The following is a 25798-nucleotide window of genomic DNA, read 5'->3' on the forward strand; positions in this document are numbered from 1 at the left end:
AAGGGTTCAGTCATTTTCTGGAAGGAACAAAACACATTGTGTCAACAACATCAGTGCCAGACTCCCGTGATGGGTTCTCCAGCATGTTCCTAATTCATCTCTAGTTAGAGACATTGCAGGAATTCAAGTTTCTTCTGTTCTGGCCCAAACTACATCCAGGAAGCACGGTGGGTTTTAGGAGCATTGAGTTTAAAGATGAAATAAACCCTCTTACTGTGCGCTCTGAAAGACCAAATTACAGCTTAGCTCTCTTGTAGGCTGCTCTAAGGGTTTGCCTCACAGAAAGCAGCACAGAAAATTTCCTGGGTTTAAGAGTCATAGAATCAAAAAATTGTTTGGACCTTTAAGATCATTTAGTTCCAACCCCACTGACATGGATAGGGAACCTTTTGCTTGACCAGGTTGCTCCAAGCCCCATTCAATGTTGTCTTGAAAACTTCCAGGAATGAGGAATCTACATTTCTCTGGGCAACCTGTGCCAGTGCCTCACCACCCTTAAACGTAAAAAAATTTCTTCCAAATACCCAATCTAAACCTGTCCTCCTTCAGCTAAAGGCTGTTCTCTCCTGTCCTATGATTATAAGCCCTTGTGAAAACTCCCTCTCCAGCTTGTATGATTTCATACAGGGGGCTTCCCTGCATGGTGGAGTTGGGATATTCACTATCCTTGAACAGCCTGGACACAAGACCAAAGCCATCTCTGGAAGTTCAGTTGCTGCAGCTAAATACTCCAGAGTCTCTGGACACCTGAGGGACCAGCAGCTAGCTCTCCAAACACTCCACAGCCTACCTAGCAGGATTTCAAAGCACCTCAGTGCCTAATCCCCATTGATCTCTGCAAAAGCCACATGTGTAACTCCTTTCGGAAATCTGGTCCTGGCACGCACGGGTGATGGATGCAATAACAATGCCCAGACAGACAGGCAGACAGCCTGTCCCACGCCAGCTTCTGCTTATGGCGCCATCAGCCTGGGGTTTGTTTTACATAGCAAAACTCTGATTTTTGAGAAATCTGCCCCTTTAAGTTTGCCTTTCATCAGTCTTCTTGCATAAATAATCACACATGTTCTGAATAGCTTAGGTTGTAATCAGTGCCTCGCCGTTTCTGCTGGAGCAGCTGGAATCCAGACAGGGCACATTACAGGTGGATCCTGGTCTCTTTTCCCCCAGCTTTTTAACACATCACTTGTGCCCTTTGAATCCATAAGGCAACACAGTCCATGCATGGCCCAAGACAAAAATAAGCCTCCCAGTGTCTGGGGAAGGTTCTTGCCATCTCATAGATGTGGTGCTTAGGGACAGAGTTTAGTGGTTGCACTTGATGATCTTAGAGGTCTTTTCCAGGTCTATGATTCTATGATTCTACCCGCTGCCCAACAGTCAGTGCTCAAGTGCATCTGCAGCAGAAGCTGAGCTGTGTTTTACCCTCTGGCACTCACTTCCCTGCCTGGGTGAGATGGGTACCTTTGGGCAAGAGAAGACCATGGTTATAGCAGTCAGTGGAAAATACGCACTTGCTGCTTTGTTCTGACATGATCTTGAACCAATCTGAAGGTAATCTGGCCTTAAATAGTTTGGCAGCATATTTGCCAGTAAATATTAAGCACAGATTAACTTCAAAGACAGTGTTTTCCCTGACCCTGTAGCATAAACTTCACATGCTGTCCCTGGTTCACCAATGGATGTTTACTTTCTCCTCTCTTTCACATTTGTGTGATCTCAGTTTAACTCCAGTGATTTCCCTGAGGCTCTGTCCACTTCACCTCATAGGAAAGATAAAGGGAAAAAGAATATTTGGGAAATGAAGAAGGAGAGCATAGTGGGAAACAAGTCCTTCTCAAGGACCTGCCTGCAGCAGCTCTCACTTCTGTTCTTTCCCTCCCTCTCTGCAAGCCAAGAGAAGTACTTGTTATCATTCCCATTGTGTTTCAGACAAAGCAAACCAAGTCAAGTCAGCTCAGGCTGTAAAACAAGGAGGCTTTCACACTGGAAAATGGCCACAGGAGCTCCTCCCTAGCAGTTCTAAAGTGGCTTCCAGGAAGTAGGGTGGTGACATGGAGCTGAGTGTGGTGGTGCCTTTCAGTGCAGAGGACTCCTTAGAAAAGTAGCTTTTCTTCTAAACTCCTGCATAATTTCTCAGCATGTCCCGCATGCCCACAGGGTTTCCAAAGGAGTGTCTGTAGGGAATAAGATGATATTTTAGTGGCAGAAGTATAGCCTGTATGGGTTTAGAAAAGAAAGATTCCTGCTGCTCCTGTAGGAAACCTCATTGTTTTTCAAATTACAAGAAAACATTGATACATAACTGACACATGGTTGGCATTGACAACTACCTTCACTGCCATCAGCTGCAAAATGAGCTAAGAGGTTGGGCTGCTGGGGATGTCAAAATTCAGGACATAGATACCTGGGCTTCAGCCACCATCCAGGCAGATGGTGATGCTGTGCTTCCTGCATCGCTCCCCCCACATCAACATGATTAATTCACCTCTTTGCCAAGCCTCATAACTGCCCCGCACTGGGTGAGCTCTCCCAGCCCTCTCCACTTGGTTCCTGTACAGATCCATTACATTCACAGGATGGAAAAATAATTCCTGCAAGGGCCATGACCTCCCCGGAAGACAGTCTGCCTGAACGAGCCTGAAACAAAAACTTCTTCAAAAAGTACCAGGACACAGCTGAGGCTGAGATTGCAGGGAGCAGGCAAGAGAACAAGGGAAATAATGTTTAAGTAGATATTGAAATAGAGAAATGCAAGACTCAGAGCCTCTCTTTTGTTATTAAAGACCAGCAGGTGTTAGGACAGAGAGTGCCGCCTGCTGGCATGAACCAAGGGTCTCTGAGGCAGGATGTCTTTGCCACCAGCCTTCTGCTCAACACCAGAAAATCAGTAAGAAGGTGGTTTTCCACATCAGTGTTCCATGGGAATTGGGTAAATGACTGCTCCCATGATGTCTATAACTTTTTCTTTAGCCCTCCTTAAAATTAATATATTAATACTTGCCTATCTCTTATATTTTCCAGGAGGTTAATTTAATATTTGTAAAGTAATTTGATCTAGGGCTAGAAAATGCTGCATAAATGCAGTATATTACCATTAAAAAGATCGAGGGAAAAGCCTGTACCAGTCTGGTAAGGTGACGGAACTGTGCCTTTTTGCATGGAAAAATATAAGACAATCAGGTAAGGTGGAGGACTTTCAAATGTCTCTGCTTTCCTGATGAATTGCAAAGCAGTCAGTAAAGTGGAGAGAGACTTGCAAATCATCAGAGCATTGCAATATCCTGATATACATATATACAGATATACCTATATATATATATATATATATATATATATATATATATAAACACATAAATATATATATAGAACTTTCCTGTTTTTCTTCCTGATCTTAATGAGCAAAGATGACTGAATGCCTTAACACAGCTTTCTCAAGCCATTTGACTGAGGAGCACTGTGCTCCACTCTTCTTCCTTTTTTCTCTCCTCATAATCAAGGTTTTTCTTTTCATATCACAGTGAACTCTCCTTTGCCTTTCTAGCACCTGCACAGTCTCGTAGTAAGCCGCAATGCACTTATTCAATCCTACCTTAAATGTCCTGTCTTTTATCTCCCAAGCTCACTATCTGGATAAGGTAGTGAAAGGTATGCTCTTCCTTCCTTTTTTTCCTATTGTCTTTGTGTTTCTTTTTAAAAAATGCACCGTGAACATGCTGTGTTGAGGTTGCATCTCTTCCTCATTGTCTCCAAAGTGGTCCCTAATGTCTGGAAGGGTGAACTTTCCAGTCATTTATGTAGGAAATACCTCTGTAAGTGCTGTGACCCTGTGTTAACATCGTATCAGTGTTCCTACCCATTCCCTTGTCCCTGCCCTCCCCTCCAAATCATCTCTCATCCTCACCCTTCCCACTCAGGTGAGGCAAGTCAGGAGAAAACAAGTGTCTGTGAATACAGCAGGAACCCTGTACAGTGATGTGTTTTAATTAAATGTCTATGGTCCATTTTGTAACACAGGTGAGTGCACTTTCTATGTGGAGTCTTCATGTTTTTGATCCACAACTGCCAACTCCTACATGGAAGCTTTAAGTAATTATATATTGAGGGCTTTTCTCATAATACAGAAATGTTATGATCCCAAAATCTCTGGTTGCATAAATCTGCAAAATCTGTGGAAATTAGTGAATGCTGCATTAATGTACACTACAACAAAATCCAACCTTATGCTCCGGTTTGTAAGTGTAACACAAGTCTAGGACACAGGTCTTTCTTCAAAAAAGAAGAAAAGGAATTGAACTGTTCAAGAACAGTGATCGCCTGCTGTTTTTTAAAAAAATCAGTTATTTGTTAATCAGAACAATGAGCTAAATTGCTTTAGGACTTTTTAATAGAAACAGACAGTTCAACAATGCACTTAGGTTTTGAAAAATATTGAAATAGCATGCATATGGTTAAATACAACAGTCTGACAATAAATATGATTGAGTTGGACTTTAATATTTTTCTACATGGCTGATTTGACACTAACAGCAACACAAGGTTTACACCATGCTAGCTTCATATGTTTGCTGGTTGAGCAAACCAAAAAATCAGGTTGAACAAATCAATTTTTTTCTGTAGTACTATCCTTCTTTTCAGGTTTTGAGCAATCAAAAATAGCAGCTGTGAGAGGCTGAGGCTGAAGAGCAGATATGCTCAAGTATTGACCCCATGAGCAGTTAAAATGAAGTCTTTGCCATATAGGGCTTGTGTGGTGTGACAAGAAACATGGTTGCCCTACTGACTTCACTTCTCTAGGAGAATTTACAATGCAGTGTTTTTCTTTTTTTAAAGGCAGATTCAGGAACAACTGGAAATAGGCAAAATGTTTGAATAGACAAAGACCAGTGATGAGGAAATGTCCATAATTTAAATACTTCCGTCTTCAGTGTAATGCAGCAACTGGTAGCTGTCCTTGGACCTCTCTTTATGGATCAGTTGATTGTACAGTGGTAGTTAGTTTTCTCTCATTGCTTAGCACCAAAAAACTCCAGTGTTTGACTCTATTTAAATTGGGAGGAAAAAGTACATTCCCTTTCTTAGATCAGGGAAAGAGGGACATTTATTGTGCCCTTATGAAGTAAACATGGTGGCATCCTCAGAGGAAGATATGGGCCATCACTAGGGAGCTGATCAGAACCTGCTGTTAATGCTCCACATCTCAGTGTTTTGCATTTCAAAACCCCGGGACTCCTCCTTTTCATCTCAATGTGTATTGGAGAAGGCTGCATGAAAAAGTAGCAGATAAGCATTGAGGGCATAGAAGAGATGAAAAATCAACCTGCAGAGCCTGGCAAGGAACCTTCAGTACTGATTTGCCCATTCAGTGGCCCAATTTTTTTAACTAAGTCTTTTGTAGATGTCATTTTTCCTCCAGGTAGCTTTTTGACTCACCTTTATGCCCAATAATAAAGACACATTATATTTAATGAGTCTTTCAGTAGGTAACAGGTTAAGTAACATACTAAGAATAAAAGATCGTCCCTTGCTATGCATGGCTGCTTTTGGAAAGATTAGCAATAGCTGAAACATTAAAAGTACATGGTTTTCTACTTGGCTAACTGCATGGTGTGCATTTTTCAAAACTAAATTGCTCATGCCCTTTTGGCTTTCTTAATTATTAACATCTTTCTGGTTGAAATCCCTTCCCAGTAATCCTGTTGTCAAAGGGTGAGCCTGATTTACTGCTGAATTTTTCCTACAGCTTTACAATAAACCAGTCAGTCAGAGAAGATGTAGAATTGTTCCTAAATGGGAGGGCAACTTTTAATAGCAAATATCAGCATAATTAAATGAAAAAGCTCTAACTAGACTCAGAGTAGAGTCTTCTAAACTAAGGCCTAATTAACATTGGTAGTGCTTAAAATGAGAAGAGGTGCCTATTATTTTAATAATAATTAAAAGAGATGCTGATTTTAGAGAGAGTGTCTCCATCCAGAATATTACTGAATCTGATGGTACATCAGTTTAATTAATTTCTATTACTGAATATCAGTTCTTAATCTTCAAAAGTAATCATTAACCACATCAACACTGTAGTGATGCATATATAAACAGCTAGTTTGAATTTTAAAGTTGCTGAACAACATTAGAATTCAGGGGTGGCTGCAAGGGCTGCTCCTGAAGTGTGAGAGCAAGTAAGAACCCAAGGTCTGACTAAGGCCAGTTCCCTCATTTGCACAGTTACCAGTGTAGGAGCTCTGGTCAGTAACTTCTTAACCTTCCTATTAGAGGACACATCTGATTAAGGATTTCTGGATTCCAGTCACCACAGAATATCACAGTGGTAGTTTCAGAGTTGAGTTGGTTTTGTGACAAGCTTTCATAGTTTGCAAGGATCAGCTGATGCTTTACTCCTCCCCTATAAGTCTTAGGAAAACTTCTGCAGGTCTCATAGCGTTTGTTGTTCTCTCAAGCTTCAGGCATTTGCATCTTCACGTGTTGCATTCAGCCATGTCCTACCTTTCCCAGAGCTCAGCTGCTCTCTGGGACTTCATAAGAACCTCCATCAGGGCTCTCCTACTGACAGTGAAGGAAAGATAATAAATAGCCTTTTCTTCTAAGTCTTATTTCAAGTGGCAGTGAGGTTTGCCTTGAAGAAAAATACCAGTAAATATTGCTTATAGTTGGACTAATTAGAGAAGGCTTTAACTGTACAGATCATTAAGAGCAGATTATTTTACCAACAGTCTTAAAAATTGCAGGATGACTTCTGGTGACAGTCTCCTTTGACTCTGATGGTCTGTACTGCTCTGTTTCAAAATTAACCCACTTTTTATATTGCTTCCCTGGTCTGTTCTCTCACTTGCATGGCAGACTGAACATCTTTGTGAATGCCCTTCAGAATCTTTCATCAGCACTTATATGTGCTTAAGTTTGAAATTCACGTAAAGGGTTTCCTCCCCCTTTGCCGAAAGAGCCCTATTCACGTATTTAATTCTCTTAGTCACCCAAGTAGAGTTAACACCACAAACAGGAATAATGGATCTTTGGTGACTTCTAGCCATGAGAAATCAGAGCTGCAAGATTATGGTGGTGTAAATCTGAGGATTAAGCCATCCTGCTGTGGTGACATTCAGAAGCAATTCGGAAACAAGATGATCTCTTTGCTTTATTCCCCAGCATGGGGGAAAAGGAGAGGATAAAGTTTATTTTGTATCATCTTTTCATCAAGTGCTTTGAAGTGCACTGTTTGTGGAATGAGGAAGATTGTACCATCCTATCTGTGTAGTGTAAGTGATGGTAAAGTCTCTGTGCACTGAACCACTTCAGAAATAGTGCTTATAGGTCCATTCTCCTGGCTATATTGGCTTGTGCATCTCTGTTGTCTTCTAACTTTCTGAAAACCCAAGTCCTCTAACAACTGCTGTATTTTTTTTCCTTTTAATGGTTTGCTTTCTCTATTCATCTTTAAAATGTCTGCTCTCCTACCAAACCATGATACTAGGGGTACAGTTTAATCCTCACAGCATTGAAATTTTAATGAACTATGTAGTCTGGAAAATCTCTATGTTCCTATACCTGTGAAGAGCCATTTCTGTCATCAGGAAACAGTTCTTTCTGGTTCCTTGGAAGAGCTTTATCTACTAAGAAGCAGAGATTACATTCTCCTTAGTGGGAAGGGACAAACTTACTTTCTAGACTTAAAGAGTGCCAAGACAGTGGAGTATAAAATTGCAGGAGTTACCCTACTTTAGGTATCTACAGATGCTTATCTCTCATCAGGGCACCCTGGATTCCTGTAGTATTCAAGAAGAAGAATAGATATTCTTATGAGATACTTGCTCTCGTCTCTCCTCTCCTCTCCTGACCGATGCTTTTTCTCTGCTTGTCCTCTTTCTGAAATGCTTGACTTGCTTTCTCTGGGTGCAGATCAAGAAGATTTCAGAGTAAATCCTGAAATCTCAAGCATGTTTCATATAGACAATGACTTGCACACAAAATTTACATAGGATTGAAAGGAGTCACCTCAGTTAGAGTCTAGTCTTTTGCTGGCAAGGACACATTGTGTAAAACTTTATATAAATTTACCAAGCTCTATGGAAAAGTAACTGAAGAATCTTCTCCTTAACACTCCCACAGGGAGTCTGCTCCAGAACTTCATTCCTTTGATCCTTGCAAATGATTTTTTTTCCTAATTTCCAGCCAGAATTTATTCATGTCCATTTGTTTTTGTGCCAGCAATACTCTCTTTACCTTAAATAGCTTTTAAGAAGTTTTCCCTTCTCAATGTTTATGTGTTTCATTAACTTTTGGGAAAAAAAATCATAGTCTTTTCAGCCACTATTGTCCAAGGAGAGACAAATCAAGCTCTTCCCATTTCCTCAGATGCCAAAGGTGCTTCCTCCGAACTATAGCATCTGTTTTCTGCCACTCCAAATTCCCTTTTTCCTAAACATGGGAGAGTAGAGCACATGCAGTTCTGTATGAGGTCTTTGTTTTATAGAGAGATTAGCTTTCCCTTACATTTCCCAGGCACTTCTCAATGAGCCAAGATCATCCAGCTCTTTCTGGTTCTCACTTCACTCCTGTCCAGGTCAACACTACAGCCCCTTTGTTCTGCCCAGTCTCTGCAACTGTAAGAGAGAAGAGAACTTTTTGGCAAAAGTTTTAGAGAGTCTGAGGAGTAAAAACAAGAGGTGTGCTCTCAGTGGTGATACACCAGCCAAGCTGTAGTGGAGCCACCCAGTATACACATAAAGCGAGATTTCTTCAGAGGCTTTTCATCTAGACAAACCAAAGCAATGGCACAGGTTGCCCAGGGAAGCTGTGGATATCCCAGCACTTGAAGAGCCAGATTGAATGGGACTTCAAGCTTCCTGGTCTAGTGGAAAGTATTCCTGGCCATGGCAGGGAGATTGGAATTCCATGGCCATTTAGGCCCATTCCAACCCAAACTGTTCTACAGTTCTGTGATTTTTAGAGAGGGGAAAAACTCCTATCTCTACTGTCAGGATGGTCTCATCCAAATTAGATATATCTACTCCAAAATGGGATTACCCACCTAGCCAAGTAATTTTAGGAGGTTATTTAATACTGTTCTTCCTCTTTCATTCTCAAAATAGCTGAATGCTTTCAGCTTGTACTGAAAGTAAGTAAAGGGATCAAACATATAAATTAGCTGTAGCATGGAAAAAATCTGATGTAATGGTTAAATGTTTGGCCCTGTTGTAAGTAACTAAAGGAAGGATATTAAAATTAAGAATTTCAAGTAGCCTTGCTTATAAATAGCTCTTCTGTAGTATATAAATACTAATATAGTGTGTAAATACCAAAATGCACAACAGCACACTGACACATACAAACACATTTGCTGCATCCCAGAATACACATTTAAAAGACTGAAATGCAACAAATTCATTTGTAAAGGAGAAATATATTTAAGATCCTTCTAAAGGACTTTTCCTTACCACCTTTGTTCCTTTTTCCATTTGGCTCGTGTAAATCAATCACTTGTTAAAAAAACAGTCCTAAAAAAATGTTTGTTTTTTTCTGTTCCCTGTGAAAGGTTCTGTGAACTTAAAAATCTCGCTGTGAAACAGGTTTTTTTTGTTTGAAAGGCATTTCTAAGCTGCATTTCCCAGTGCAGGACGCACTATGGCATGGGATACTCTAGATTGGGTCCCAGCTCTGCCTTGGGGAGACCCTCACACATCATATGGTCAAACAGGTGTTGAGACAATGCACACCTCTTCACTGTATTTAGCACAGAATAGGTCTTTGTCGTTCACACGGGTTCACAAACCTGTCTTGCAAAGCTGAGGACCTTAAAAAACTCAGACTATGTGGCAGGATAGCACTACACACATATAAATAGAGAAAGCATTAAAACAGGGCTTAGGAAGACTGAATTGTTTCCCTGGTGTAATCAGTCCTGCTGAGTGACCTTCACAGTCACTTCAGTCCCTTGTACTTCAGTTTCCTAAGCTGTTAAGTGTCTCTTACATTTCTGACAGCTTGGTGGTAAAGATTTTTGAGCTCGGCAGGTAAAAAGCCCCCAGAGGGGCTTAAGCTAAGCAGCCTCCCTCACACCACTGCTTACTGTGGAAATTGCTCTGCTGTTCCTTGAAGGGGTGGGGGGGAAGTACAAAAATCTCAGCAGGAGGTCATCAGATGAGAAAACCAAACCCTAGTGAGCAGACAGGGAGGTTGGTGTTCATCCTCCCAAACTAAATTTTATCACCTATAAAATGCCTGCCTCTGTACAGTGACTCTCTCTAATCACTGGAGAGAAATGGATGTTTCCAGAGCATGCTTTAGCTCATCACCATGAGCATCAAACCCCCATGAGGAGACTTCTGCCCTGGGACAGTCTGTTTCTCTGCTGACTACAGAGAGTTGAAGTTTTAAATTAATTTGAACCAGATGAGATGAATCTCTCCCAAAATTACTACAGGAAAGAAACTGGATGTCTTCAAAATATTTTCTACCTTTCCCTTTCCAGCTGGTTTTGAATGCTTACCAGTCTGAGATCTCAGTATTATTGAAAGCCATCTGCTTTATTCTGCTGGGTGTTGAGAACTTTAATCCCAAATGCAACTTAGGTAACCCTAAGTACTAGTCTCCACATACCAAATGTTTTGAGAGGCTTGGAGGGCAATGTGCTGCCTTGCCTTTGCAACCAACGAAGCAGGAATATCTCAGTGCCCCCCTGAAACTCACCATTTCCTCAGTGCAGTGAGTGTGGTTGGGCTGTGAGGACCTCCTGGGAGAGCCAGAAGCAGCTGCCCATTGAGTAGTCACCACCATCCTGACACCAAAGCGAGTTCATTCCAGGTGGGAAGACACCAAGTGGGAGTGGAGAAATCAACTGAAGGCAAAGGGAGAGAGCTGTTCAATGAGGCCCTTTCCAGGCTGTGTTGCTTTGTGTTTTGAGTGTATTTGAATGTGTGGCTGTTTGCCTTGCAGAGGGATGCCCTGGCTTGTGCAATGGCAATGGCAGATGCACTCTGGACATGAACGGCTGGCACTGCGTCTGCCAGCTGGGCTGGAGAGGAGCAGGCTGTGACACTTCCATGGAGACGGCATGCGGTGATGGGAAAGACAACGATGGAGGTAGGACACGAGCACATGTGATACGTCAGGCTTCACAGAGCCTATAAACCTCTCACAGTGAACAGTCATCTGGGCTTGATTCTGCAGGGCAGATTGTTTTTTTGACAGCTGGTAGAGAGCAGACAGCAAAATCTGCCAGGCTGACTCAGCCAGAGTGGATTTGAGTTCAGATTAAATGGGTTTGGATCTGGAGTGCCAGGGCTGAAGAGGGACATTTGTTTGTCTTCAAATCAAGTCCATAGGGCAGAGAGCAGGCGGAGGCTGTGCACCTGTCCAGTCCCTCCATCCCAGCCAAGTGGCTCAGCAGTGACACGATGGGACCACCTCAGACAGTGAACATCCCTGACTGTTCAAACTTTGCCCTCGCTGCCTGAGGCTTTCATCAAGGCTCTGCAGTTGGTCACTACTGACTTTGGATGGATATTTTTCATAAACTTAGAAACTTGGGTGTCTGATCCCCATGCCCACAAGCCATCCAATCCCTTTCAAACCATGTTTTATTGATTACTGTTCCGTATGTAATGATGTCAGGCATGTGAATAATAGCTCTGTGTAATGCAAACTTAATATTCAGAGTTATCTCATTACAAAGGAAACTGTGGTGCAGTGTGAAGGTTTGAATTAGAGAGCAGGAGATGAGATATTAAATTTAAGGCATAAGGGAGACTGCATAATTTGTTTTGTTGTCACTCAGCAAAAGGCTTTGTAAACCACAAGTCTGGGCCAGGTCCCAGACTGTGAAGTGGAGACTGCATTTTGCAAGTCTCTGTTTTATCATATTCACAAGAACAGTACAGTTTAAAAAAAATAGTAGCCAAGCCAAGTCTGTGATTATCTGCTTCACAAAAACTGTGATTCTGATTGAATATTTAAAATACTTCTGCACATCTGGCATGGCAAATGGACCAAATTAGCTCTGCAGAAAAGATGAAAAAATTGGAGTACCATACAAAGAGTACACACTATAAAACAAAGATGGCTTTTTACCTCATATGGAACTGAATATCACTGACTTGTCTTTTCTATTTACAGCTGACACAGGGCAGCAATAAAGGTCATCACATCAGATGTGTAAAAGTATGGTAAATAGACCAAAGGTTAGTCCCAGTTTCCATGGAAAAAAATAACCAGCAAAAGCCATGTGAAGTCTTTAGTAAGAGAGAGACAGAAGGAGTAATCCAGCCTAACATACCATGTAAATCACAACTGTATGATATCACAAAGAGCAGGAAAAGACCCTGAGCATCTCTTTGGATCTCCTGAATCAAGGGTTAACCTTTTTACCTAGGTTACCCTCACCTTGAAATGAGCTGCCTTGCAAGCCTGCAGGACAGCAGATGTACACAGGAGAGACGAAAGGCATTGACAGGTTTACAAGTTAGTGCACATAAACTACTAACTGGCATTTGGTGAATCTGTGTGGAGCAATGGCGTGCACAGCAAGAACAGAGCAACTGATAGGTTGTAACTTACTTGTGGCAGCTTGTTCATGTGTCAGAGCCCACAAATGGGTGATGACTTTACTCTTCGTACACTCAAAAAAAAGAAAATGTACATGGTGTGCATTACAGATACAGATAATCAGTCATACACTGTGCCTTTGATTTGGCTGTGTTACTGCTAAGGGCTCTCTTCAATGAGCACTGTGCCTTCTCCACCTTTTGGAATTCTGTCACATACACTGGAGTGATGCATGCTCAGGGCTGAAGAAAGGTGGTTTATTTTGGTTCACTGGAAGGAATCCAAACATGGAATTTGCTCATGAATGTTGGCAATGGAGGTAGAAGTCCTTCCATGAAGCTTTAGAAGTCAAACAACTGGCCTAGTCAAAATGGGTATCACGAGTGGTAAGAAAGAGGTTATTGGGGCTGCTCACAGTGCCGGGGCGTTCATTCTGCTTGAGCTCATACCTGGTTCCTACACTGTGGTGTCAAGTGTCTGCTAATCAAAATCTCTGCAGCCGGAAATTCCTCAGGATAATGAGAGCTGAAGTCAGAAACGTTTTCATCAGCTCCCAGCCTAATCATGCCCTGAGGGAGACGGGTGCTAAATTACAGGGTGTGTTCAGCTCTTAAATTTGGAGGCTGTTCAGATAAACAATAACAAGCTGAGCAGGAGTCACTCAAAGAAACTTGGTGAAATGTAGTCTTTGTTAAGGCTAGTAAAAAGTTGTTTCTGAGTGCAGTTCCCTCTCCACAAAGTGTCCTTTATCAAAGCTAGCACTTAGGTTTCACACCCAGGTCCACTTTGTTTACACTTTTAAAAACCAAGCCCATCAACTTGAAAGAAGCTGTAGTGAGTAACTGAGAGCAGGTGATCATCCAGCATCAGTTCAGGAAAAACTGATAGAAAAACTGATAGAAAAAACTGACAGAGCTGTAACAATCTGGGTAAAAGGCCAAGATTTTGTACATTTGACCTAAGAGGCCACCTGTATTGCAACAAACAGGAGGTGTTTCTTTAAAACAAGATGAGAAAAGTGGTTCTTGCCTCACTTCAGCAGAAAATAACCTCTAATTCATGGCTGCAAACACTCACTACCTAAGAGTAGGTGTGACAGGTAATACCTATATGTCTCACCCCACACTGAGTGTTCTGTCATGTACTTGAAGAATAAGTTTGAAAGTTTAAAAAATCAAGGAAATTATCTTCTGTGACAAGTCCTAAAAGTGGAGTTAATGGCATTTGATAATACCTTGAGAAGAGGCTGGTATTCCATAGGCTAAATATGGGCTCTGTTGCATTGGTAGACTCCTCTGCTAGGAACATAGCATACGGGAAAAACTGAAGGGAAGAGAGGATATTCTTAACTAATCTCATGAATATGCTGTTGAACAGCAAAGCTGTGTTACCTGTCCTTGTTCTGGAGAAATCATCTAACTGTTGAGAGCCAGAGTTGTCCAGTTCTCCATTTCTATGAGTTTGCATGAAGAGAAGACGACTCTGAGGTGAAATCATGAGAGGACTACAGATGTTAAATGAAATTGCTCGTTTGGTCTAAAAGTTCAACACAGTTCCTTTATTTGAGGATCATTGTTGTTGTTTGGGGCTTCTCCAGAGTAGCCAAGTCTTCCAGGTAGGGTAAAGCTTGCTGGTTTTCCAGGAACTGGAACCGACCCATCCTTCATTTTCTGCTTTAAACAAATCCAGTTCCTGTGCAGCTGCTGAACTCTGTCAAACTTGAATCTACCTTACTTGTGGAAGGCAAGAGACAATATTTTTCTCATATGAAAAATATGTCTGAAATGACAGTGTTCACAAGATTATCTAAACCTTCATGTTCATTAGCAGTTTCTGTTCAGTTGTCTGCTGTTCTCCACTGCCTCTTCCCAACTGAAATACTTCCAAAGGTGAGTGTTAGTGGTTAAGGGATTAGATAGGTAGATAGATGGCTAGGTAGATAGATACCCTTCCCAGTCAAATAAGGGTGGCTTGTCATAACATATATTGCACACCATTACATAAAAGTATAGAAACTTCATTTTTCTTAGCTGTCATCTGGTCAACAGTTTTCCTTTGGGACTGAGAAAAATAAACCATCCTGGTTTCTTTTTCTGCAAGAATTGTATTAGCGAAGCTCCTTCACCTCAGTTTATGTCTCATTTAGCCTAGGACAAACAGAGAGTTTCAATGTACCCATGGCCCCATTTTGCCTTTGCAAGTTCAGTCTGTGCTCCACCAGATGCTTCCCAAAATCTAGCAGGTAGAGCCATTTGTATGCTTTCCAGACTGACCCTCCCAGAACAATTCAAAGTTGCCTTAATCTCCCAGCCCTGGAGCGGTGAGCAGGTCACTTCAGGGACAGTGTAATTCAGGAATGGTTTCTCTGAAGCAAATCATTGCTGTTTGTTTAACTGTACCACAGCCCACTGGCAGCTCCACAGTGCCTTGCCCCATTCAAGGATCAGGTAGTGCTTGTGGTAAGGTGGAGACTTACATAATGCTTTGGATCAACAGCATTTCAAATCTTTGGCAAGAGAAACTTTGGCACAGCACTTTGGCCTTCTTAACACCCATGTGTTCACCATCTGTCCACCACATGCCAAAAAGTGTTAGAGAGCTGGCAGAAGTCTGCACTGATCTGTGCAGTGCATAGGGGTTGCACCTGAAGTTAGTCTCAGGGTTTTAAAGGGAACAGTAAAGAATCCAGGAGAACCCCAGAATGCAAACCTTTGTCTTTGCAAATGGTTGAGCTGCAGACAAAGTAGAGGGGTGCTTTCTGATACTTCCTTTCTTCTTTTTGCCCTCATGCCCTGGGCTTTAATAGATGAGAAGATTGTCTCCTGGGCATGGTGTGTGAGTTGTCTGCTTCCTCAAAACGATAAAAAATTACACAATAATGTGCTGGCTGCATTTGTGGAGGGAAATATTGAGATGTGAATGCACCTGGGAAAACAGCCATCATAAATTATCATTTATCATCACAGATAGATCCAGTCAAAAAACAGGGTCATCTTGGAGGAACCACAAAGCACTGCTAAAAGGCTTAGAAAGTCTGCTGTATTTAAAAGATTGGGTAGCTGGTATAATTTGTTAGAAATCACCCAGCTTCTCTTCCTCTGTTTCATGGTGACTGTTAATTGACTCATCCTCAGATAAAATGACCAGTTCACATTTTCAGGTTTCAGCTCTTTGCTGATTTTGTGTTGGATGGTAACACATGGGTGTCTCCTGTGGCTGGTTGTTGGCAGCAAGGCTGGCAGGAGGGCAGTGTTAACCCAGGCATTCCGGCATCCTGGAGCATGTGTTGATCATGCCATTGGAGAGGATTATGTGTTGTGAACGGGGGGGTCTAGCAGTGTCTTGTCTTGCCACCTTGGGAAAGATCCTGGTACTTTGAAGGAGTCCTTAATGAAATGCCTTTGATCTATAGATTCAGAAAGAAGCTATGAAAATGCTCTCTGTCTTGAAGGAAACCTACCATTGTCTGCTGAAATGAGAGAGCTGAGTTATGGGAAGGAGGTTCTGCACAAGAGCCCAAGGAGTCCTGTAATTCAAACACTTGACTGCTGTTACATATGACTGTGTTATTTCAAATTTGCAAACAAGTGCTGAACACTTAGAGAAAGATGTGAGGGCAATTCCTTTCCCAGGCAGCCAGCAATCTAATTTAGCCCAGATACAAGCAGTGAGAAGCTTATTCAGGTGAAATCAAAACAGAGCAGGTGGGATAGAAGGAGTGAAGAGAATATGAATAGCTAACGTGGACACAGGGAGTTAACAGTCATATTGCCATTGTTCCTTACAGCTGTGTTTTGTTTTCCTTTGTCTTCTTAAAGGGGAACCAAAAGCTGCAACTCTTGTTGAATAAGTAAAATTTATCTTTGCAAAGCACTGGAGTAAAATCCATTTATTCCCCAAATCCAATTCAAGTAAATGGCGTGTCAGTCCTCAGCTCAGGAATTGGATCAGAACATCATTATTCCTGTAAAACCTTTATCAGCACAAACATCCACGTGAACAATAACTTGTTTGTGCAAGTACTGAGCCATTCCTTTAGAGCCTTCCTCTAAACCAGTTTAGATTAGAACTGAAAGAGTAAAACCTGATTTGCTCAAGGGTAAGACTAAGACTTCGTTATCTTTACCTTTGAGCATTTACGTTTAAAACCCTTCCCACCCAAACTCTCCCAATAATTCATCCAAAAGCATCAAAGGACAAGACAGTGTCCCCACAAAAAGTGATAATGTTGCCTGATGAATGGCACCGAAAAGGAACTGAAAGATAAGGACTGGATGAGGTAAGAGACACGATTATTTATATAATCAGTGCATTTTATTCTTTTGTTGCCAGTGGAAATTCTCCCATTGGAGACAATGGGGTTTTCTTGTTGTTTTTACTTGCTAGTTTTGCTTTGCCTAATACAGTTTCTCATAGAGGCTCATCCCATTGCAGTCAATGACAAAAAGTGTCATGGTCTTTAGCAGGAGCAGTCCTTGAGTTTGTCATGTGTGCTGTCCCAGATTCACCCTAATCAGGCTCCTTAAGCTCACCTCCCTCTGCCTTCCTGTCTGCCTGGGGCTTCCAGAGTGCGCCACAGTTCACAGAATGCTCTCTGTGTACAAACAGGTCCATCCCTACCCATGCCCTGCCTGTTCCAGCCTGACACTCGACATGCAGCACCTGTCAGTCTGCTTAAACAGATAATACCACCTCTGGCTGCAGGTTATTTGCATTCTGTTGGTGATGTTAGCATGAATGATTTTTGTTGCAGCATCCATAACTCTGTAGAAATGCTCAATTATTCAGTCTCAGCCAGTTAAGACACTGCCCATTAAATCAGCCAACACAATTGTAGGGCCATGAAAAGTCACAGCTAATTTGAAATTTTATTAGCTCTCAAGATCAGCCCTTAGCTGATCTTGTTTACTGCAGAAGTAGTGTCTCAAAATCAGGCCTTTGCTTCTGTACAAAGCTCTAATCCTTGACACCTTTTGGGTGCTGCATGGCAGTGAGTGAGGAACTTGGAATCTGACTGCACGGGACACGAAGGAGAAATGAGACTGCTGTGGGATTTGTGAGCACTTTGCAGCCAGCAAGTGCAGCAACTACTCAAGGAGGGCAGGGACAGCAAGTAGCTCCATTACTGCTGAAGAGCAATTATTTTGCAGGAATTTTAAAGTATCTGGTTGGTTTGGGTGGATTTTTTTTTTGCATTCATCATACAGACAAACGTCATAAAGGATGTGATTTTCAGAAAGTGATAGGTCATGAGCAGTGTTTGAAAGCCAAGTAATTTTAGCTCCTCTTAAATTTGGTATCCAGGTGACTATTTGTGGAAGGCAGTGATGATAAGGAGTATCTTGTGAAATTCTTGAGAGAGGTCAGCATTTCCATCTGTTATTATTTAGTGTTGCTGTCTTGATAGTCAAAGTGAGTGTTTAAAGTCAGTTAAAATCACTTGTTCTCCAGCTGGCATTATGCAAATGTTACACTTATTAGGCTGAGGTCCTGCTCCAAGAAGACACAGATACCTTTGGTGTTCAGCCCCTTCCATGAAACAATGCTCCCATGGAGAAAAAGCTGAGCATACATTGCAGATACAAAACTTTAACGAGAATTGTGGTTATTTCATTGGCTTGTGCTGACACTTCAGAGCCCTTTGAGACTGGAACAGATGTTTTGTGAACAGAAAATAAAAAGACAGTCTCTACTCCCAGGGAGTTTACAGTCTAAAGTAGTAGTTTGAAGAGCTCACTAATGGGATTGGTGGATTTGCAGTCTTTAAGGGAGTCAGAGCTTCATTCTAAAAAAAAAATTGCAACTCCACCCACAAGATACGAGCTAGATAAGTCATCCCAAAATAAAACTCACTGTATAGTGATAGAAAGAGTGAAGATTACCTGATAAAAATGGTCTTGGTCCCCTAAAATACAGTGTTGGCTGAATAAATTGGAGCTGCTTTATCCTCAATGGCAGAAAAGAAAGGGTTTCTGCTGAGCCCAGTTCATTTTCCTTAATGTCCCTCTCTGAAGGGAATGAGCCATGGCTCACAAGATGACCTGAAAAGGTGCCATCCACTCTGCTTTATTCTCTGATTACTTGAATCTTATGAAAGATGCAAACCACTGAACACATTATTTACCAGATGTGACAATGTCTTGCCAGTGGCTCCCTTTTCACAACAACAGTGGTTTGATTCACCCCATGGTAACTCTAAGATTGCAAAAAGGTATTTATTTCAGGCTTCATGCAAAGGAAGTGGGACAAAAGAGTTTGGGTTTGGTTTTAGCAGGACTGTCAAAGGATATATATGCATAAACAGTTTCAAAGATATAGAATGCATAAACAGTTTCAAAGATGTAAAAATTCCTGTTGCTTGGAAATCAGAAGGAACACAGGAGATGTCTTAAAATCTGGCTTAGTGACACATCTCTGAATTAATTTTTTAATTAGAAGGCATCCATGATTGAAGATGTTTCTGTAGGGATCCCTTGGAATTGGTTGTTGTATCCAGCCCTACTCAGCATTTTCATTATTGTCTTAGAATGTAGTTTACTTCTCTCCTGGTAAAATTTTTAGGTCACCTAAAGCTCAGTATGGTGGTAAATAATGTACCCAGATCATTTTGACACAGAGTGATCTGACTCACATCACTGCAAGGTCACAAACAAAATATATCATAATGCAGCAAAATGCAAAACAGCCCTGGGAACAAATAAAGGATGTTATACTGGAGGGTTGAGAGATTCTTGAGAAGCAAAGACTCAGAACAAGATTTTGAGGTCACTGGAGGTAATTGTCTCAACATGAGTTCTCAGTGCAAGGCTTTTGCACCTTCACCTTTGTGAACCTTAGGAGTATAGAAGCCCAAAAATTCTTTGGGGAAGAGGAAGTGGTCTCTTTTCTGCACCCAATATTGCTGACACATTGCTGTGTCCAGTGTTGGTGTCCACACATAAAAGATGTGAAATTACTGGAAAGAGATCAAAGGATGTCATACACCAAAACATCCAGTGAATGGGAAACAAACCTTAAACTGGAAATTTTGTTCTTCCTTAGCTGTTCAGGGAAAAGATTTGAAATGGATTGTTGTTCTGTGTGGAGGTACTTGCACATGGAAAACACATCAGAGCAGCAGGGCAAAAGGAACTATGGTAACTTTATGGACAAAAGTCAGACAAGACCAGTTGTAGGATACTGGAATTAGACAAATCCAACCTTGAAATATGACACAGTTCCCTAGCAGTAATTAAGCATTTCAGAAGTTTATTGAAGGAAGTGGTTGACTCACTGTAATCAGTTCTCTTTGGTATATGAGATATTTTTCTAAAACACACGCTTTAATCCAGTTCTGGGTGGGGAAAAAAAGTCACAGCCTATGGGTATAAGAGGTCAGATAAGCTGATCATAGTAGCCTTAAAACATATGAATTGCAGTAATCCCTCTATGCAAGACTTTAAACTTCTCGCGGAGATAATTTAGCAACACATTTTTTCTCTGCTTTGAAGTGCCATGGTCATATTACAGTTATACTTAATTAAGGAAGCTGTCGCTTTTTAAGACCAAGGGCTCTTTAAAGGCGTCCATAACTAAGAACTTACTTGCAGCCTACCTGTGCTCTGGGAGCTACTGGAGTTAGGAATCCACATGCAGGGGATGGGTCTCTGTGGCTTTGCTGCTGCTAAACTTGGGGTGCAGAGGGCATTGACCCCATGTTCACCTTCCTCTGTTACCTGTCTGAAAAATTTGCAGTGATCTCTAATGAAAATTCACCTTTATGCTTTATGGATTTCAAAGGTGTTTTGAATTACAACTTCATATTGTTTTGTTGAATTGGACAGTTAATGCCAGAGTCATGGGTCAGGAGCTTCTCACAAATGTCGCTTTATCCTCACTCTTCTGATGGATCCAGTGAGAGAGCTCAGGGCATGAAAAGTCATAGCTGTGTACACTGTTGTTGTATCTGCTGACAAGTCACTGTAGGGTACCACTTGGATGACTTTTGGACCATACAGTAAAAAACCCCAAGAAAACAGTATGCACATGGAGACATCACTACTTATGATCTTGTAGATTAACTCATGCTGTTCTGCATGACCCAGACAAAAATAGCCATTACATTTTCCTAAGCTAAAGAAATGCTTTGTCCTGAAATGGCTTTTAGTATTAGAGGGAGTTGAGTAGCTAAATGCCATTTCAGCCCTCAAGTGCCTTCATGAATTTAGGACATCAGTGACAAACCTTTCTGGTGTAGTTTTCCTCAGTTTATTCCATTTAGGTCCAAAACACATTAGTTGAAAGTCTTATCTGCAGATGAGTCCTCATCATTCTCACCTGTTCAAAACATTGTCCTCTGCATCTATTCTTCAAACATTTATCTAAAGTTTCCTGCAAAGACAACATTTTCTTGCTGTCTTGCAGCTTCAGGCCTCACAACACATTTCTGATGCCTAGAAAAAAGACAGGTTAATGAAGAGGTATGGTACTGCTGGTTTGCCATCCTTTCAGCCAAGTGTCTGTAGCCTTAGAAAACATTATTAATGGGTGTGAGAAAATGACATTTTATCTTGCTTGAAACTGTAGTCATTATAGTAACAGGACTGGTTTGTTGTTTTGTTTTTCTTTTTTTTTTAGTAGGTAGTTGTGACTAAGCCTGTTGCATCTAAGCCAGTCTGTGTTCTGTGAATGGTCTCTCAAACTCCATCTGAGATTTGACCTTCCAGAATCCTACCGATCTAATAATGTGCAGCAAGCAATTTTTTTAATGGGCAAAGAAATTCTAATTAGTTCTTTTTCATTATCACTAGTCATCAAGAGAAAAGGCCAATGGATAGGTTTAGTGTCCAAGATGAACATTTTTGGTGGCAATTTTGTGAGGAGTTATAAAGATGTAGAGATGTTAGGACAGACAGAGGTATGGGTAACAGATGGGGTTTTTCAAAGCACTGTTGCTGGCTTAATAGTGCTTCCATTATCATTAATGGCAAGTGCAGAGCACTTGTGGAAATGACCCGGTGTCTGTGTGTGTCTGTGTGTGTGTCTGTGTCTGTGTCTGTGTCTATGTGTGTCTATGTGTGTCTGTGTGTGTCTGTGTGTCTGTGTGTGTGTCTGCATGTGCACAGAGCAGGTACTCATTGTCTTTGACCTACTTGGAAGCTCTGGGAGCCCCTACCAGGCTTGTTCAGCTTTCTGTGTGTGAGTAACCACATGAAATGATGATGTTAGTGATGTTTTAAACACTAAAATATTCCAAGATTGGAACAGGTATAACTCAACAGAATCCAAGTCCATGACATATGAGCCATCTTAAGTACCAGAACAATGAAAGATGAGATTTCATCCTGTTTATATTGCAGTAAATACAAAGTAATGCCAATAACATTAGTGAAAGGACTTCTAATTCATACTGGTAAAAATGGGATAAAATGGAAGCTTTTACAAATGGCAATCATAACAAAATGTCTTGTTTTAATTTACTGTTTCTTTGAGATAAAAAAATCCATTATCCTGAAAACTAAAGATTTCATCCCACTTCAGGAGGTCTCTGCCTCTCAGGACAGCGTTGCTCTCCAGGCACATTCATTTCTAGCCTCTCTGCTGGTGTTGTTAGTTGGATGCTTGCTGTAAAGGTGGTGTCTGTGACATATGGAGCTCTCAGCAGCTGCACAGAGACCAACCACTCATTTCACAGAGGTCTGGGAACAGCCATCACATGGTAGTAATTTCCATTCCCTGTCAAACTGTCTTGCTTGAACTGATGAGTTGGAAGTGAAGGGCTCCATATCCCATTACCCCAGAACAAAAACATCCAGTTCCCTTATCTGATTTAAAGATCTGTCTCTACTACATGCTAACAACTTTTATTGCTAAATGTGATGCTTCATCAAACCTCTTTTGAGCTTTTTTTGGTATTTCTTTTCCTGTCACTGCTTTTTACTGAGCTGTTTGCAATGAGCAGTGGCATCTCCAAATGAATGGGGCATGTTGCTATGGCGGTGGGAGGGGGAGTGGTACTGTCTGCATTTCATGGCTTGACTGATATGCAAACCCTTATTTCACTGGACTACACTCAGCAAGACTTTTCATGTGTGTCCACTGCTGTTATTGTTGTTACTATTAATTTAATGGTGCTGAAAGTGCAAGATTTATATCCTGAGAGTTTGAGGTCATCTGTTACTCTGTGTTGGTATCAAATCAATGTGACCAAGGTTAAAAGAGATCAAACCTTCCCAGCAAAATATCCTTTACTTTCTACTTTATTTTACTAAGTTACATGTATAGATCTCTCTGCAATTTAGTCCTGCTGAAAGCAAACCTGGTAGCTTTGATGTGATGCGATTATTAGAAGAGGGGTACAGAAGTTGTGTATTTTGGCAAAAAACACCACAACAATCTTTGGGGGCTCTGGAGTTTGTTATCAAAGTGACTGAGTTGTAGAATGGCACATCCTAGGATTAATCTAAAATATGCTTTTTTGAGAGCTCAGTCTTATATATGAGTTTTCATGTATTACATACTACTGCATATTTATGTTATGTATTAATGTGTATTTTGAGTTTCTTATTGTGACTTTAAGAGAACATGCCTTACTCAATGTTAATGAAAATCCACATTTCTCTGTTGTCTGCATTGGAAGGAGTTCTTGCAACCTGAAGTCTGCAGCACTCCATGTTTCCATTGCTCTAAAATGTTCCTTACCCTTCTGTAGATGGCCTGGTGGATTGCATGGACCCAGACTGCTGCTTGCAGCCACTCTGCCACGTTAATGCTCTGTGCCTGGGCTCCCCGGACCCCCTGGATATCATCCAGGAGACACAAGCCCCCATCTCCCAGCAGAGCTTGCATTCCTTCTATGATCGAATCAAGTTCCTGATTGGCAAGGACAGCACTCACGTCATCCCAGGGGACAATCCTTTTGAAGGAGGGTAAGTGAATTTTGGAGTTGATTCAGTAAGTGGTGAAGCATAAGCCACTTGGCGATTTTAAGACATGGAAGGGCAGCAAGACGCAGAATAATGAAAATTTTTTAATGAAGTAGATACTTTAAGACTTTTGTGGCTGATGTAGTTCTGCTGACTGTCTCTTCGGCTACAATTTCCTGCCATCCAGTATGGCAAGATGCTTCTCTTCCAACATATATGAGCAGTTCCATGTTTGCTCGCTTTCCTTATTTCAAGGAGTGAAAGGCATCCATTCAGCTCTTCTAGATGAAGTGATTGACATTGTGCACAAGTATCTCCTAAAGAGCAGTGATGGATCTTCCTTTGACAGAGACAAAAGAGAATGAAACTAAAATTTTGCGATCTATAGTGTGAATATTAGAGACTTCAGAAGAACTGAGGAAAATCATATCATCTAGAGATGGCTGTTAGAGTGATTTGCAATATAAGCAATCAGGTTGAATATAGATTGGTTCTAAAATCAAGAAATTATTTATCGCTGCAATCATCATCAAGAAACAGGAACTGGGAAACAAAACATAGTAGTTCACTTCTGTGACTGCATCTCAGGATTTTGGTTCAAGTATATTCCTGTCTGTCAGGGCTGATCATCCCTGAAAATCATTTCTTGTAGCAGGGTAACTGGGATGTCAAATTCCTAGATCACTCAGTGTCTGCCCTGAATGGTGCCTTTCAGAAGTAGTGACCCTGATCCTAGAGGTGGCTGTCAACACGTAGGTTTGAACTCTGTTGAGCTTCACCCAGTCATGAACTGCTTACTTTCAGCTTTCCCACACACAGCAGTTAATAGGTTGGCACTGAAAATACCCATTCTTCACGTTTGTGTGGGTATTTATTTCAGCACTTACATCTCAAGTGGTCTCTCAGGCCCCTCCAGCTCTGACTTAATGCTTTTCATGGAGGGACACTGCCAGCTTCTCTTGGGTACCAGCTCCCCATCAGCCTGTTTTGGTAGTCTACAGGCTGACATCATCACAGCAGTGTCAGGAAATTGGCCTGGTGTGATATTTGCCCTGATATTTGTTGCTTCCAAGGTCATCAGGGTCCAAGAAAACTGACAACAGTGACTCAGATTATAACCAAACACTTTTATGTTGCAAATTGTTGTCCTTCATTGGCATTCTGAAGATCACAGGTACTGGATAGAGATTCAGAATTCAAAATGAGCACCTGCTAGCATAAATGTTTGTCTGGTATGGAGGTTACTGGAGTGAGGGAATGAAAAGCTTCAGATCGATAGGAAGGGTTTTAATGACTGCTCTTGATTAAATGCAGTGGAAGTAATAAAACTTGTTCTACTTAAGTTAGGATGAAGAATTATACAGAGGTAGCGATGATTTATGAGGTTTCTATTCTCAAATTATCAGCATAGGGTGTGTGCCACTAAGTGTGGTCTACAGATATGTCACCTCAAGCTGGGATTGTATTGCATCTCTCAAGTATCTTGATTTTTAAGAGTGATTGCAACTAACATTGAAGAACCTCAACAGAAGGTATATTTTTTCCTGAGACAGCACCTGGTCCAGACTCATGAGAGTGTTGGGTTGTTGAAAATGCCACTACTCTTTTGGGGTTTTAAAAGACATCACATGTTCCTGTTCGTTCTTAAAGATCCTGTAGATTTGGATAAACTCAACCATTGCAAAGGTTTTCTGCTTATTTGGCCTCTCTCTGTAGTTCAGTTGCTTGTTTCACCTCCCAAAAAGCTGGACCTTTGAACAGGTCCTCTGGTCACCCTGGAAATGACAGTGCTTCAGCAGTAGTCAGTGATTGATACGTGGGAAAGCATGGTCTGGGACCATCTGGGACCCAGTTAGTCTGGACAGGCAAGACTGCCTGTTTTTGCGTGTGTGGATATGCCCTTTATTCAGTAGCATTGTCACTGAAACTTCACCAGCTGCTTTTCCAACAGACAGGTGATAATATCCCTGTTATCCATGGATCTTTGCTCAGTGTCTCTATAAAAATCACAGCAGCCGCTGGGGGCAAGGTGAGCTGTTTTCATCACTCCTTCCAGCTGCTGGCTTAAAAGTTTGTCTGACAAGAGGGAGTTATTCTTATAGAGGGCTCCAGCATCCTGCTTTAGGACAGCCCTCTCCTGTTGCTGATGGGATAATTCATGAAGTCGTCTCCTTCTTGGTGTAGATCAGGACTGTAGACTACTGTTCGTGGAACTTCCTATATCTTTCTGTCCCAACGCCATCGTCCTCATGGAGTAGGGTTGGAGTTGGATCCGTGTCATTTGCTGTGAGCAATCCCCCATGAGCAGGCAACACAGGGGTGGCATGGATCTCTGTGTC

At 41.5% G+C, this 25798-nt stretch overlaps 1 protein-coding gene across 5 annotated transcripts in view; it reads left to right on the forward strand.

The window, feature by feature from the left end:
- Window positions 1-25798, forward strand: part of TENM4 (teneurin transmembrane protein 4) — a 594684-nt gene that overhangs the window by 477276 nt on the left and 91610 nt on the right. For 3 of the 5 annotated variants that reach the window (XM_058018885.1, XM_058018886.1, XM_058018887.1), the window contains 3 exons: window positions 3622-3648; window positions 10948-11094; window positions 23246-23462. In XM_058018885.1, coding sequence (XP_057874868.1) covers window positions 3622-3648; window positions 10948-11094; window positions 23246-23462 — 391 coding nt within the window. The remainder of the gene's footprint in view (window positions 1-3621; window positions 3649-10947; window positions 11095-23245; window positions 23463-25798) is intronic. The other 2 variants (XM_058018888.1, XM_058018889.1) reach the window with 1 other exon arrangement.

The sequence above is a fragment of the Melospiza georgiana genome, chromosome 2 (genome assembly GCF_028018845.1).
Source record: "Melospiza georgiana isolate bMelGeo1 chromosome 2, bMelGeo1.pri, whole genome shotgun sequence".
Lineage (NCBI taxonomy): Eukaryota > Metazoa > Chordata > Aves > Passeriformes > Passerellidae > Melospiza > Melospiza georgiana.